At 42.7% G+C, this 15,862-nt stretch overlaps 2 protein-coding genes across 3 annotated transcripts; both read right to left on the bottom strand.

Annotated features, from left to right (window-relative positions):
• Positions 1-1,600: 1,600 nt before the first annotated feature.
• Positions 1,601-11,608, bottom strand: fbxo18 (F-box DNA helicase 1). Of its 2 annotated transcripts, XM_041029808.1 has the most exons (22): positions 11,346-11,608; positions 10,964-11,131; positions 10,576-10,859; positions 10,156-10,506; positions 9,817-9,953; positions 9,403-9,550; positions 9,107-9,288; positions 8,948-9,022; positions 8,719-8,810; positions 8,149-8,317; positions 7,468-7,687; positions 7,290-7,377; positions 7,110-7,205; positions 6,865-7,001; positions 6,224-6,320; positions 5,910-6,076; positions 5,294-5,387; positions 5,011-5,208; positions 4,343-4,468; positions 3,936-4,042; positions 2,069-2,203; positions 1,601-1,962 (listed from the first exon to the last, which is right to left on the bottom strand). In XM_041029808.1, exons 1-22 carry the CDS (start codon positions 11,362-11,364, stop codon positions 1,816-1,818), a joined length of 3,237 nt encoding a protein of 1,078 aa, XP_040885742.1. In that variant the 5' UTR covers positions 11,365-11,608; the 3' UTR covers positions 1,601-1,815. The 2 variants fall into 2 exon arrangements, with proteins under 2 accessions (XP_040885742.1, XP_040885741.1); XM_041029807.1 differs by having other exon boundaries at positions 10,156-10,859.
• Positions 11,609-11,787: 179 nt separating this feature from the next.
• On the bottom strand, positions 11,788-15,565 carry nudt5 (nudix (nucleoside diphosphate linked moiety X)-type motif 5). Its single transcript, XM_041029820.1, has 9 exons — positions 15,503-15,565; positions 15,109-15,182; positions 14,667-14,734; positions 14,421-14,581; positions 14,150-14,245; positions 13,911-14,012; positions 13,705-13,713; positions 13,560-13,613; positions 11,788-13,454 (listed from the first exon to the last, which is right to left on the bottom strand). The coding sequence occupies exons 2-9, from the start codon at positions 15,163-15,165 to the stop codon at positions 13,345-13,347; spliced, it is 657 nt and encodes a 218-aa protein (XP_040885754.1). The 5' UTR covers positions 15,166-15,182; positions 15,503-15,565; the 3' UTR covers positions 11,788-13,344.
• Positions 15,566-15,862: the final 297 nt, after the last annotated feature.

Below are 15,862 nucleotides of genomic sequence, written 5' to 3'. Positions count from 1 at the left end.
GTGCAACGGGTACGAATGGAGAACTGTTTGTGCTGCACTGAAAAATTACCAAAAAAAAAAACCCCAACACCGAGGTTTCGTTCTCGTATTAGCTGCTGCAGGCTCATTAGGTGTGATAAGATAAATTCTGGCTGGCACACAAGCCAGAATTTAACCACCCTGGGGTCAAATACTGGGGCTAAAAACAATAGAATGAATAAGCAAGGAAATGTGGAAGTTTTGAATCCACCCAAACAACCCTCCTTACAAATATTTTCAGTAAAAACAGTGACTTCAGGATGGATGTTGATAGAGCAACCCCCCCGCCCCCCAAACACCACACACACACACACACATCTGCCACCCTTACTTCCCCATATAAGGTTTAGACTTAAAGCTTTTTCTTTATGAATCCATATAACCAGACTGCAAAATGTTCATCCTTGAGTCAATTATTTCCTTTGAGCTAATTTTCCCCACATAGTGATGCCTGTAAACGAGACATTTCACAAGCGTGTATTAATCTCTTTATTATTTGTTTTATTTAAATATGTACCATTTCCAGTTATATTTGATATATATGGACGACCGAGTATTAAAATATATTATAAACTGTACAAAAAATTGGATCTTATTTTCATGCAGTTAAGTAAAACTTTCCAGTGTTTTCTAAAAGGTTATTTTTGTTAGAGTGACTAAAGCCTGTGGAAATACCCAGCAACACAGTTTCTACTGAACACAGGACACATATTGTGGCTCATCAGCAGTTTAAGGCAGGGTGACTTTCTTAGCTGCATTACCTCATGTCATGTTGAAACAGAAGGTGCTTTCTTCCTGTTGATCTCCACTGTCAATTTGTATTAGTACAAATTCTATAAAAAATAGAATCAATTGCCTCTATAGCTGCATACAACGGAATCAGCTTTCGAGCACACACATTATAAAAGAGTGACATGTTTTTGTTCATCCAGAATGACCTCTCCAGTTCCTCAACTTGGTCCCAGACTGGTCATTTTGTATGTACAGCAGCTTGGTTCAACAGCAAGTCCACACAAAAGATTTCCTGTTATGTTCAGTTGTCACTCTGACTGAAACACACAGCTGGTCGCAGACACCAATGTGGATCGTCTCCCATTCCCACTTAGAATAATGTAAACGAGACAATCTCCCTATCAGTCTCCTGCAGCCTCATCATCATCACAGCTGGTACTAACAGTACATTTTATCTAATATATTAAAAAGCTTTTGTGTATTTACTGGAACTGTTGTTAGTGCAGTGAAGGCAGGGCTGATTGGTTGCAGCTGTTTGGCAGCAAGGAAAAACTTTCTGTCTTTCTGTCTGTTCTGTGGTAATCTTCAAACAGTGTAGCTTTATTTACCCATGTCATCGCAGGGAAAAGAAAATCAGTTTTACCTTCTTAAGATACTTTTTATGGTCATAATATGAATCTTTTATTGTGAAAATATGCTGCCATAAAGATAAGAAGATTGATTTTGATGAAAGATACTCGCAACAAAACAAAATGTGTGCCAACTCACACAGAGCTGTCCAGCTAAATCCCCCTCCTCTGTGTGTGTCACTGGGACTATTGGCTGATCATCTCAACTACACAGTATACTGCAACATCAAATCCCTTTTATTTCACAGATAAAAATAACTATACACACACATATATATATATACAAAAAAACTGACACATCAAACAATCAGATGTTTTGTCTGTTCAAAAGAAAAGTGGATGATCGAGCACCTGTTATTGCTGGCTGTTCATGTCCTGGTTGGTGCATTTAAGGCCACTAACAGTTTCATTTTGAGTTCTGGAAAACAAGCTGGGTTTAGAAAGCGTGTTGGTCCAGGGGGGCGAGTCTTTCTGGTATTTCAGCCATGGAGAGGATGTCGTCAGTCATGAGGAACGCTGTTGGCCCGATGCGTGTCCACACACACCTCTCGCAGAGTGGGCCGCCCTCTGACACACCATCGCTCTGGACAAAAACAAAAGACGAATGAAAATCACAGCAAGTGTTTAGTATTTAGAGACGTTAGAATAGGGGCTTGTTGTATCTGAGTGGAGGTTGGATATTGTCTTACACATTTCATCTGTTGTTTGCACATGATGAACGCTGAGCCTGGTGTGATGCAGTTGGGACAGTTTGGGACGGAGCACGGGAGAGGCTCGCCCACCTTCATCAGGGAGTTGGGCATCTCCGACTTCAGGAAGTATTCCTGGAGGTGACAGGAAGTTGATGATGTGGTAGAGGGGGAAAAAAAAACAACAACAAAAGCCGACAGTTCAGACTACTCCACAAAACTGCTTCTACAAAAGGGGACATTTAATACAAACAAAGAGTTAATGTTAGAACGGTTTCTTTATTCGCACAATAACTTTGTGTAATCATGTTTTTTTAATTATTCACAATAGATTTATTGTGTGAATAAAAGGATCAGACAGTGATCCCGCTGAAGGATGTGTTTGTTTGCAGGCCACATTGGTCGGAGCAAAATGCCCCCCGGAGTCTTCTACTCCAACAAATTCATATAATCAGCATTTTATTGCTCAGACTCTGGCATCTGTTCTCCATAGCAGAAGAAAGGTTGAGTGTGAGAGGGAAATCTTTTGGCTGCAGCACAGAGGAGACTTTGCCCTCAGTCCCACGCTGTGCGGTGTGAGGTGACAGTCATACAATTCTGCATGTTGTAATCCCGGGTGTTGCATTCAGTTGTCCCAGTGTGACAGGACAATACCAGAACCCTGAACCTGAAGCAGCTAAATGGAATTTAGCCATCAGTCATTGTATTGTTTACACCTGTGCTTTTCCTGCTGTGACATGTCAAAATGTCTTGTGTGATGAAGGCCTGTCAGCTCTGTGTGTTGGTGTCTCTCTCAGTGCAAGCTGATGATGGACGGCTGTACATACTGTGGTATTTGGTGAGAAAAAGATAAGAGACTAGGAGAAAATACTGAAACAAAGTACTGTGAAATGTTTATTTTTAATGGGTGGAAGTGAACCAAGTCCATCTGATAGAGGTGGTTCAGACGCCAGCAACAGTCAATAATTCAGCGTGTATGACAGCAATGGAAACGGGAAGTCTAAGCAGTGAAGTGTGCACAGATTCAGACTCAGTTTGGTTTGGTTCACCAGATGTTCACCAGATGTCACAGGTCTGAAAATAGCTGCAGAACACCAGCTGGGTCCAATAGGAGGCTGTGGAGCTTTGAAGTAATTGAGGGGGAGCTTTAGAGTTGGCAACAAGCCAGTCCTTTCTATAAGTACTTAGTCTAATCCAGACTTAATCAGAGCTCATGGCTGAAAAATCACTGCAAGGTGTGTCTGACTGACCTCTTCTACTCTGGAAATACTATAATTTGGATCACACAGACATGAGTAAGTGCACCCCACAAAGGTAAATGTTTTCTTTTCCCCAAGTTTCTAAACTTGCTTTTCCACTCCAGCTGGACTGTAATCCATCAAATGCAAATAATTACCAAAACTTATCATGCTATAGTTCTGCAAAGTGACCCGGCTGTAAGTTTTCTTGACATTCCCAGCTTCCCCAAAGAACTGACCAGCCACTGACTCGACAGGAAATCAGTTTAAACTTGGGCCGCCTCCCGAGTCTGTAGCCAGAACACAACTGAGGAGATTTACATGCAGGAAGTGAAACTCTTTCACAAGGCTGGTGGCATGGTCCACACCATGATGGTGTAAAAGTGTGATATGGGGGAATTTCAGAGCTGCTGTGACATTCTACTTGTGTTTGGCACAACCGTAACACCCTGACAGCTATATGAATCAGAAGGAGACACTTAAATTAATAAGGAATGAAAACCCGGCTCCCTGGGAGGCTAATATTCTGTACCCGCTGTAAATACATGCACTTCTGGCCAGGTACAGGCTTAAATAAAACTGCAGACGCGTTTAGAATAAAGAGTGAGGAGCACTGTCTGATGTCCTACCCCAGCCACTGTTAGGATGCGGCAGACGTCCTTAGTGATGATCAGGGAGGTCTTGGCACGAGTCACCGCCACGTACAACAGGTTCCATTCATCATCAGGAATATCAGCTGGACGGGTAAAGAGAAGGAAAAACATAGCTATTTCCCAACAGACGTATCTGAAAATATTCGTTCAAATATTAAGCACATTTTAGACTGTGTGAAGAATCTAGTAGTGACCAATGTGTGTAACAAATTAATATCCGCTGATATATCCAGCCAAACTAAATAACTTCAAAACAGCCTCAAACCACAAGAGTCGGTGAATAATCGGAAACAGATTCGGTTCTTCCTGTGAAGGACAGGATGCGCGTCAATTGAAAACATATAGTTTTACACACGTCAAGAAGAGTCCACAGACACACTCACCAAATGAGAAGTCGGGACTGCGGTGCAGGTTGTGCCCGGAAAAGGGAACCTTAACAAAGTCACCTGTGACCATCACAGAGTCGAACTCCAGACCTTTAGCCTTGTGGACTGTTCCAACTATGAAGTCTGGAACAGGAGTTGAGTGCAGGGTCAGTGCAAAATACAGCAGACACACAGTTTTTCAAGAATTTAAAAGACGACTCTCCTAATGTGCCAGTAAACCACGGTGGGATGATTACAGCTCATCTGTAGGTTTTCAACAACAAAATTAAAGATTCCCTTCTTAATTAATTTCTGCGCTAGGATATAATTTAACCACAACAATCTGTAAAAAGCCTTTCCTGTTTCTGCGTGAATGTTGTTATTCAAATCAAATCATCAACTATAAACAAAGTTTGACTGAATCCACAGCTGAAAATATCCCCTAAGTATGTTGTGGGCGATATCTGGTCTTTTTTCAAGATGTGCATGTTAAGTTTCTTGTGCACACAACTTCTTCCTGTGATAACCTCAGACTGGACAACAATAGAACGTGATAATAAGATATTCACCAACAGATACTGTACTGCTGAGTGGGCTGTAACTGTATTTAATGTTTTACATTTTATTTTTTGAAGTTTGTCACGTCTGTGATGTTTGCAGGTGTTTGCAGGTGTGTGCATGCAAACCTGCGTTGTGAAAGTCATGTTCGAAGCAGCTGTCCAGGCGCTTCACCAGGTTGGGGATTCGACTTTCATATTTTTCAACGATGCTGAGTTTGGCCCACAGCTCCAAGTCCTCGGTCTGTGAGACGTACGTCTTCAGGGCCCAGAAGCCATTTTCATTTGATTTCTTTGCGAAGGAGCGAATAAGGGGGTCTTTGATGACTGAAGGCAGAGCAAATTCAACATGAATGCCAAAGGTCAATGCAAGTTTTTTCTTTTTTCTTTTGAAGGGGAAATAAAGTCTTACATTTTGGTTGTTCTGGCCCGTCGGTCGCCTGCCCTGCCATCTTCATCAGCTGCCAGATGTCCAGGATCCGATTCAGGCCGATATTTTGGACACCCTGAAGAAAAAGGCAGCCCTATAAGCACCTCAACAATATGGGCTTTTGAATGCTACTTAGCTGTGAGTTTAAGTTTGTCCTTGACTATTTTTCTGCTAATATTTGCAAATATTGAATGTTTCTTCCCTCACTTAATTCTTGTCACAGAGGAAATTCATTGGACAATGGAGGTAAACAGCTCTGAAAGAAAGGATCGGTCAGCTATTCAATGGTATGTAAACCCTGCTATACGCTAAACCCTGCTAAACCGGCTGTAGCTTCAGATTTAGCTTCATATTTACTGTACAGACACATGTTCCTGTCCTGTTTCACTCTTTCTGCCCCTCTGTCTCTGTCAGGCTGTCTCACTCCCTCAGCCCCCCCCCCCCCCCCCCCCCCCCCCGCAGCAGTGAAATCAATCTTTCTTATCTAACACTCAGCAAGAAAGTGAACAACAGGTAAGTGGTTGAATGTTTGTCATATTTACCACCTGACATGATGCTACCGCTTCTTTCTGTATGTCTGCTTTGCATGTACACTCACTCCTATGAAGTGGATCCGACAGTTTGGGTTGGCGTCTGTCAGCTGGACGGCAACATTGAACACAGTGACATTGCATCTCGCCAAGATTGCCGCCTTCCCCCGGCAATGACTCACACCCGTCCTCAGACTCTCCGAAACTCTGACCGCAGTTTCGTCACACACTCCTCCTGCAGAGCGGACAGGTAGCACACGTACACATGTGCAAACAAAACTGTGAAAACTGAATGTTTTCATATTATATTAACTTTCCAGGGCATTAAAAATATGTCCGTTTTTGAAGAAGCCTACAAAAGGTAGCTGTTTGGAGTATTTACCCTTCTGTTTTCCTCCTACAAGAATCTTCTGCACTTTCTTGCACACTTCCAGGATGGTAGCACCCACATAGGCGATCTCAGCTCCAAACCTAAAGCTCTGAACCAACACATCAGCGCCGTAGGTTAGTTTTTCTGATGAACTTTCAGTATAATATAACATTTTATTGTTTGGTCAGAAGCCAGGAACCAGACAGGATGAGGATTAAGCTTTATTATCATCCACACATTGTCACTTCTTCACAACCTGCCTGAGGTCACGTAAACATGAAGAGAGTTAGCTGTGTGTGCTACATCTGACACCTTCTTTTTTTAGCCTGATTCTAGTGAACTTGCACAAACTAGTTCCTGTTTAGCCTACATCCACTAATGTCCTGACAACAGTGACCTTGACTACTCTTAGATTAGTCTTCAGAAAAAGCCTAAATTTGATGACTGTGAGGAAAGATCTTGAATTTTACAAGACACTGAGTTTAATATGATCTCTAAATGGATTTATGAAGTGGATACTGGAGCTTTGACTGGAAACTGTATCATATGCATCATACTGACTGATTCCACTGATGGCATTTTTCTAATCCACAGACAGAAAACGATCAATGCTGATTCCTGTCACCATAACTGCTCTGTGTATTAGTGTATACCTGTGTCAGGTAATAGATGTGTGTGTGGTCTACAACGTGCAAGGCATTGACGGCTCCTTTGAAGGTGTAGATCTGCTGATGAGGATCTCCAACCAGGATTCGCCCACACCGCTGAGACAGCAGCACATCCATGATGGCTGAGGTGGAACGAAGGAAGAGAGGACACCATCACAGAGGTAACACACAGACACACACAAAAAAAACAATTATGCAGGAGGGCTGCGGGACAGTTACTAAATCATTACCTGGAGTGCAGTCCTGAGCCTCATCAATGAAAATAACATCGTATTGATCAGACAGGCGGGGTTTGGGGTTTCGGAGCTGCCATAACTTAAGGTAACCTGGGAATGAAACATTTCAGTGACCACCTCTGCCGTATTCCTTCTCATATTATAACATATATTGATGGTATACAGTTGGTGTACCATCATGGGTCATGTAGTAGGCGTCCTCTGTTTTTTCATTGATATCCTTCATTTTGATCCAGATCTGCTGGGCGTCACGGACAACCAACTGGGATTTCACAATCAAAGACAGACAGTTTATATGTGTCTTTTATTTCTTCTTTACTCATGTCAGCTGTACGCATTCATGTGTTCATACCTGCTTCTCGCCATCATCTATAACCACCCTATTGCCATTATTAGTTATGTGGGTGCTGGGGACGTGTCTGGTAGTGATGGTCTGGTCCGTTGAAGCCATGAAGGCATTGAGAGTCCTGGTTACCACTTTGGCCTTGGTAAAGCCACCTCGGCCTTTAGGCAGAACAGAGCTGATGGCAAATGGCTTCAGGCTGGAGGTCAGCTTCTTTTGAGAACAGTACCTATGATGAGAACCATCACAGAAGAGATGTGGTTTTAAAATGGAAAAACACCAGATGAAGCTGCGATAAAAAGCTTACACAGAAATTGTGGCTGACAAGCCACAATAAACATCACGAAGCTGTTGCACTACGAGTCACCACAGATATAATCATCACACATATAAATTCTAGGTAACAGTGAAGAGCAGTCCATCTCTTTCTGTGGACAGACGTCAGTAGAAAGTTTCGTTAGCATAAATCAGGTGAGAAGATTTTTACAGGAATGTTACCTACCTCTAGGTTAGACTATATACTGAACTGCATGTAGGGTACATTTGTAATTTATATCAATTTATATCATAATCTGCGTTTGCTCAATAAAGCAAAAAATAACACATATGCACCTTTTTTTAGTCTGTCTGTGAACAAAAGAAGTTAAAATCTATGACTGGGAGCATCTGAGGGAAAACTTGTGTCCTCACCTCCGCCCGACATCTCTGAAGGCCATCGAGTGCACAGTCTTGCAGTCCACGTTCCTGGGGAAGCGGCGCTTTGCCTCGTTAGCCACCGACTTATTGAAGGCCACATACAGAAAGCGGAGGTCTGGACGCTGCTCAGCATACTTCACCAGCGTGGTCGTCTTTCCCGTACCTGTGACAGACAGGTCAGACCGGCCCACATCACACCTGTTACACTGGCACTGACAACAAAATAGTTATTAACCTTTCACATCTATAGGCAGTACACACGTTCCAGAATGGCACAATTGAGGTTCTGTGATGGAGACCAGTGATGCCTCCTGGAACTGAACTTGAGCACAGTTTCGATGAAATGACGCTGGGAAAAATCAAACCTGTCACTACTACGCTGTCTAAAGGAGAAAGAACGCCCCCTGGTGATGCTTCAAATGTTGTACATTTAAACTTAGTTGTACTTCTGTTTTACACACACACACACACGATGTGATGCTTTGTTCTGTGGCTAACATATTTAGATGTAAATGCTGTGTTGGTTTTACTAGGCAGTCTATCAACCTGCAAACCAGCATGTACCTGCAAAAGCTATGATCTTGACAACATGGTCTCCCTGGATGTTGTGGCTGAGGATCTGCTGCTGCTCATGGGTGAGCTGAATCTGAGGCTGCCTAGAAAAAACACAGAAAATATGACTTACGTTACTGCCTGTGGAAGGCAAGAAAAAAAATATTCAATCAAGACCTGCAGATACCCAGATTGAAATATAGTCCTTGTAGTCTCTCCCCCCCCTGAACTTGGACCTCACCTGCTCTGACCTGAGCTGACAGAAAAGGGACCGTTCTCCATCAGGTGAAGTACATAATAAATGTTGTAATGCAACCTGAGAAGGCAGAAAAGCATAGAGATCATTGAGAGGCTGACCAGAAGTGATGAATGGTGTGTGAATGTACAGTCAGGCTGTTACCTGTTACTAATCTGGATGTTACTCCTCTTCAAAGCCAGCAACATCATGGCCATGTGGTTGAGGTACTCTGTGATGGCGGTGTGCGACATGCAGCTGGTGAGCAGAGAGACCAAGGCCTGCACGTCACCAACGCTCTCACTCAGGATCAGTATGACAGCCATGGCTGCGTATGGGTTGGGACCCTGAAGACCAGACATGAACGATGAAGACCTTAAATTTTTCCATACCAGTCATTTACACACTTAACTCCATTTTCCATGTTGTGTTTTGTTTGTGTATGTGTGTGTGAGTCGTACCTCAGTGCCAAGGTTAAAGTTCTTCTGAATATCAGGAATACGTAATGTGATGGAGGCCTCAGCCTGAGGAAACAGGCGGTGCTTCTTAACACACTCCAGAACGTCCCACGGCCTCACCAACTCACCGACCTTATGCTGAGCCATTAAACTAACCAGAGCACACACACACACAGACAGGATGATTATTACGTATAATTATATGGAGCACAACTTTACACAAACGTCTACAAAGGTCAGCTTGGTTTGAGTTTTTGTCGTGGAGACTTTTATGTCAGTTTGGTGTTTGTAACTGAAAAGTTCCAAAAGTGGTTTGTCGCCTCCTGCTTCCGTGTCTTCATTATAAAATTGTGATGAGACTCTTCATTGTGTTGCAGAAATCTTAACCATCCCCTCACTGTGGAAATGCAGACTTACACAACGAGGTTTCGTATGCTGTGCTGTGCTGATGCTGGATCTGTTATGCCGCTATGCTTCAGGATGGAGACGACCTCTTGCACTGTATCCTTCTCTCTCATCATGTAGCGATAGTATCGTTTCTTCAAGGGCACAAACTACAAAAAGGAACACACAACATCCACAGAACAACAACACTGATTTAGTGAGCTTTATTTTGCCTCTGAGTGTGAGTTGGACTGACTGTAAGTGGTTTTGTTACATCACTTTCACTAGAGTAATGTTACTTAACTTATACGTTAGACCTCACAACTCCTGCTGCTAAAATGCAATTTAGTAGAACTCTGTGTTTTGTTTAACCTTGGCGTCCTGGATAATGTTCCACCAGTGATGGCAGACGAGGCTGGCACTGCGGTAGAGGTCCTGGGCAGGGAGAAGGCTTAGTATCTCGATCAGCACCTCCTCTGGAAGGTCATCCATGCAGCCCTGGGGCTGCAGCAGGACGCTGCTGATGCCTAGGAGCCCATAGTGGGCATCAGGGAGGGCCTCCACCTCCTCTTCCTCGTTGTGAATGTCACTGTCACATCGATCAAATTCATCATCAACCCCAAACATCTCTGCCGTCATTCCCTCCAAATAATCCACCATCTCGTCCTCCTTTGCCTCAGGTTCTGGCACCATTGCAGCAGCTAACAGGCTGGCATCGTCAACCTCCTCCTCTTCCTCCTCCATCTGAGATGCTGTCACCATTGCAGCGGCTAACAGGCTGGCATCGTCAACCTCCTCCTCTTCCTCCTCCATCTGAGATGCTGTCACCATTGCAGCAGCTAACAGGCTGGCATCATCAACCTCCTCCTCTTCCTCTGCCTGAGGGTCTGACACCATAGCAGCAGCTAACAGGCTGGCATCGTCAACCTCCTCTCCATGGAGTCTATTTGTGCATATGGAGGAGCAAGGCTTGGTGGATTTCTGTGGACTGGACCTGAGGACTCCTGCCACAGAGAAGAAGTCGATAATGCCCTTTTGCTGGCCAACAGGACGTCCTGAGGTAGATACTGATGGTACTGAGTGACAGAGAAAGGACAAAGATTCAGTATCTGACATCAGTTCGATGACTACAACACTTACAAATGGGCACTGGACATGCAGAAGGTGTAGAGGAGGTTACCGAACTTCCATCGCTTGGTGGGTATCTTGGGGTAAAGCCCCCTGTTGGGGTCGCGGCTGCCATGGCCCTGGTTCGAGAAGTGGGGCCGGGTAAGGGCATTAGTGCTCTCTGTACTCCGTCCCAGTTCATCACACTCCTCTGTGTTTAGGTGTCTCCTTTTTGCCTTTCCTTGGGAACCATACAAAACACCTCAGCACAATTTGTTACGTTTAGTGTTAGCGTAATCTGTAGCTAATTCAAACGCCAATATCGGACACAGAATTCACTACAAAGTGCTTATTTGAGGTTGAATTAAAAACTAGGAAGTAGTTAGTTATCTTCACCTTCCCCTGTGGTTTTCAGTACGTTTTTAGTTACTGGTCTTTATAATGAGTTTACTTACCTTTGGCAGCCACCTCCATTCGCGTCTAAGCAGAAATGCCGTGGTAGTGTTATTAACTAGCTAGCATAACAGTATAACACTGGGACTACAAGTTAGTAAACAACGACTGCTGCTGCCTTATTTAACGCTACACTTTAACGCCGCAGTTAACTTTGATAACTGACACCAACACGGACTTGTCGGTGTGTTTGTCGTTATGAAAAATATTAACTTTCATTAACTTTCGTGTTAAAGCATCTGACTGGGTGAGGATCGGCAGTTTGGTGAAGAACAGGCGAAGAAGCACAATGGTTTTCGCTTCTTTGGTTTTTAAAGGCGCATTACCGCCACCTACTGGAGCGAACAGGCGCTCACTGACAGGACTGAATACAGCAAGAAATCAACATGAGTATGGTTAAATACACACTAAATTTTATTATACAACCATATAAATATTAAACATTTAACACTGGATTAGTTCAAATCCTACACAATACTGTACTGTTGATTAGAGGGATCGCACATAGGACATGTATTCATCTATAATAATGAATGCATTATTATAGAACTGGGAATAGATATCTTGTCTTCATGGGGTAAAATCCCAAATCACATCAGAGCATTGCCACTTACAAAGCTATTTGTAGGAGCTTGTGTCTGATACATGCATGAGCACATGTGTTGCTAACATATTAAGTGTATAAATAACAGCTCAGACACATGCCCCTAGCAAAAAATACTTTCACTTTTACTATTTGTTGCTGACAAGTCAGTTTGAGACAGAAGCACAGAGTCCAGTAAGAGCAAAGGTAGTACCACATTTATTCATTGGTCAGTAATTTCTAGTTTCTAGGGTAAGTACAGTTTCAGTGTCCAGTTGCACCACAATGAGTTTGGAGGCACAGCATGGAATATTTCCTATTAGTTACTGCCTTTATCAATACAGTACTTCGGTTGTCAATTACAGTGGCATGACAAAAAAAAAAACACCCCAACAACTCATTAACACTGTTAATAGACAAAAAAAATGTTACTGTCACCACATATGCAGGAGTTATTTTGTAACTAATGGCTTGTTTACCTTCTCTAATGTTAATGAGTGAATTCCTTCGGCTCCCAGGATGCCTTTAGGCAAAATCCAGAAGAGTGATGTGTGCTTGAGTGATTTATGATCCGTCCATTTCTTTTTTCATTTTCCTTTGACTAAGTGAGTCATGTTAAATGTTTGTGCAAAAATCTTTAAATCTTTGATTCTGAGGGATTTGACACCAAAACCTAATATTTACTACTGAAGTTTCCAGGAGAAAAAGATGAATGTACCAAACAAATGGAGCTAATTTTGCAACATACTTCACTCATAGCCAGTTTTTAACAGTATACGTGTTTTGAAGTTATTTTCTTTCTGCATTACATCAGCAAAACAGTATGTTAGCAAAAGACAGGAATGTTTTACAATAACTACCTAAAATTACTTAAATTGCAATCCATTATACTACTTATAATCTCATAAAAACCTGGAAATGACTGTTACTCAAGGCATACAAGACTAAAGCCTGAAACAAATTCTGCTTTCAGTGAGCAGATAACTGGCCACCAGAATATGTTTCCGGGCTTGAGGTGTATCGTAGAACCTCCACACTGAGAGCAAAGTGGTCCAGTACATGTAGTGTAAACAGGGCTCCTTCATAGGTTCAGTTTCTTAGTCCGAGACTTTGATTTCATAATTTGATTTCAAGATTTTTGCATTCAGTCTGAATTAAACGCATATTGCCTTGCGTCTTCTGACAGCCATCTTGCTCTGTGGATGGCCATTACACTTCACAGATTTCAGATATTAAAATATGAGGTTACATGGCATGTAAAGCCGTAATACAAGAGGAATACTTCACATAACGTCTTATTAGAATTTGGAAATCATCCATTTCCTTTTCAGTACATTTCCAAATTTTCCAGTCCTGTGTAGGAGCCCTATGTAACAGAAAAGACTATTTCTTTCTCTCATTCTCATCCTGATTTAACTTCACTGCTTCAGGATGGGGAGCTCCCTCGGTTTGAAGAAGGCCTGAACCATCCCCATGGCAAAGATGTAAACTTTAGCATCCACCACGATTTTCTCTTTCGTCAGCAGTTCTGCAGGATCAAACAAACCGAGTTAGTGTTAGTGTGTTTGGGACGGTCTGCGTGCTCATATGGCTCTTATAATAAGTTCACTCGAAAAGAAAGCTGACGCCTCACCATCTATTTTCATCTGGAATTCATCAAGAGGTAAAAGAATGACTTCAACGAATTCTGAAGAAAGAAAAGACGAAAGGCTTGTGTGACAATCTGCTTTATGACAGAAAAAAAGACGATTTCTGAAAAATAAAGAAACATAACTCACCTCCATCACCTGTGGAAGAACAGCAGAGAAGAAAATTATCAGGCATGTTTTGTGCAGGTATATTCTTAACACACAGTACATGTGAGATCTGATCATTAGCCTTAACAGTGCCCCCAAACTGCTAGTGTCATGACACAGCCGTACTGTTCGAGAAATCATGTTTAAAAACAGGGTTCAGAATGACTGAACCCTGCCTGTCTTCTCACCGAGCTGCTGCGTCGGGTTAATATTCTCCACTTCGTCTCCATTGATGTTGACCAGGACGATTTGGGTGGTGCAGTTAGACAGCCCGGGGTCCAGACAGGTCACTACAATCAAAGCAATAACATTACACACTTACACATGAATGTGGGACCCCTGAAACTCTCCAACACATGAGATAAGATACAGGCAAGAAAGGCAGCTAATGCAATCAAGTGTACAGTGTGTGTCAGTGTAATGATACCTGGAGTGACTCCTACGACTTCTCCTTTGTAGCCTGTTTCTTCCTTCAGCTCCCTCAGTGCAGCAGCCTCCGCAGTTTCCCCGTCATCAATCAACCCTGAGCACATCAGAGACAGAGAAAACAATATTCTAAGTGTCAGTAAACAAAGATGTGGGATCAGTAATTTGTATCTTCAAAAGTATGACGAGAGTGTTGAATAAGTCCCAAATCCCAGCCAAAGCCCATGTCGACCAAAACAATCTCCCCGATGGTTAGTGAAGGACTTTCTGACCCGCAGGAAACTCCAGAGTGCAGCATCCCAGAGGAGGACGAAACTGCTTCACCATCACCACACAGTCTTTGTGGAGAGTCCGTTTCAGGAGAGCAATGATTCCCACACCATCTGCTTCTGTGTTGGACTGCCTTGTGGTCCTTTTCACAGTCTCCCAGGTTCTAGTGGATGAAAACAGGGGCTGAATGCAGCACACAGGGAAACTGCTTGATTTTTAAGCCATGTTAGCGAATGACAGAACAGTACCTGGTGTTTCCAGCTGGGTCCACGTATGTCGTTTTCTCCAGTTTCACCCATTTCCCTGTTGCAATGAGCTGGAACACAGTGAGCAGAGTGAAACCACTGAGATGACCTGAAAACTTTTGAATCCTCTATGAGCACATACTGTATATTGTAAAAACTTTATTTAAAAAGACAGTGGTGGTTATTTTGTATACTTTCTGTCTATGGTGATCTGTGAAAGTGTCATGGGAAAGCAATGACAGAAATCATTCAGCAGCATCTTATTTTATATTAGTGAGGGTCTGATTCTATTTTCCCCCTCCAGCAGTTTAACCCAAGCTTTAAGGTAATGCTGTGATGAAACTCTGTGCGTCAGATGGCGTTAAATTGTGCAGGTGTATATTGCAGCCTCGTGTCATTACAGGTGACATCTGGTCTCCTCTTGAATCGGTTATGACAGACGTACCTCCTCCTTCACTACGTGTGGAGCTGTAGTCACTTTGGGCTGCTCAGAGCTGCTCATTGTCAATAACTGGACAACTGAAAATGGAGGAAAAGACGAGTTTGAAAGCTTTAAGCCGCAACACAACCCAGTTTAAACAAAAAGGCAGAGATATGACCGCGGATTCAGTGCAGTCGAGACAAATACGTCTCTGATCATGAGTTGCTCAATTAGCTGCTACAGTCAGAGGCAACTCTAACCAAGTTTAGCACCGCCCGTCACGTTTCCACACTTCTGCTTGTTTGTTTATTGACCTTACGATAGTTATCTCCTCTACACGTTACCGTGCTGCAACGGCTCTGAGATTTTAAACTTTAAACAATCACGAAAAACTGAAAAAACACTAAACTTAACTCACGTGAGATTCCCGGCCGTGTGTAAGTAGTAGTAGAGATTGGGCAGAAGCGCAGAGGTGTCACTCCGCTGCCACTTCCGGTTACAGCAAACGTCACCGGTGTCAAGATTTGTGAAGGACAGCATTTAATATTTAATGATTTTGGAGTAACTTCTGTCATATGTTTATTCAATAGGTTTAATTCCTTATCTTTTTACTACAGTTTTAATACGACGTAAAATAATTAATAATAAACGAGAGACTGGCAACTTTACCTATCCAAAGGCAGCGCGTTCTATCTTTATGATTAGCTTATTTGCAATGTTAGCTACGTTCATTATGTCTGATTTTAAAACAGATTTTTACAGTCTGTTGTGAAAATGG

The sequence above is a fragment of the Toxotes jaculatrix genome, chromosome 22 (genome assembly GCF_017976425.1).
Source record: "Toxotes jaculatrix isolate fToxJac2 chromosome 22, fToxJac2.pri, whole genome shotgun sequence".
In the NCBI taxonomy this organism is placed as follows: domain Eukaryota; kingdom Metazoa; phylum Chordata; class Actinopteri; family Toxotidae; genus Toxotes; species Toxotes jaculatrix.
Note: the sequence above shows the minus strand (reverse complement) of the source record. Positions and strands in the feature narration are given on the sequence as shown.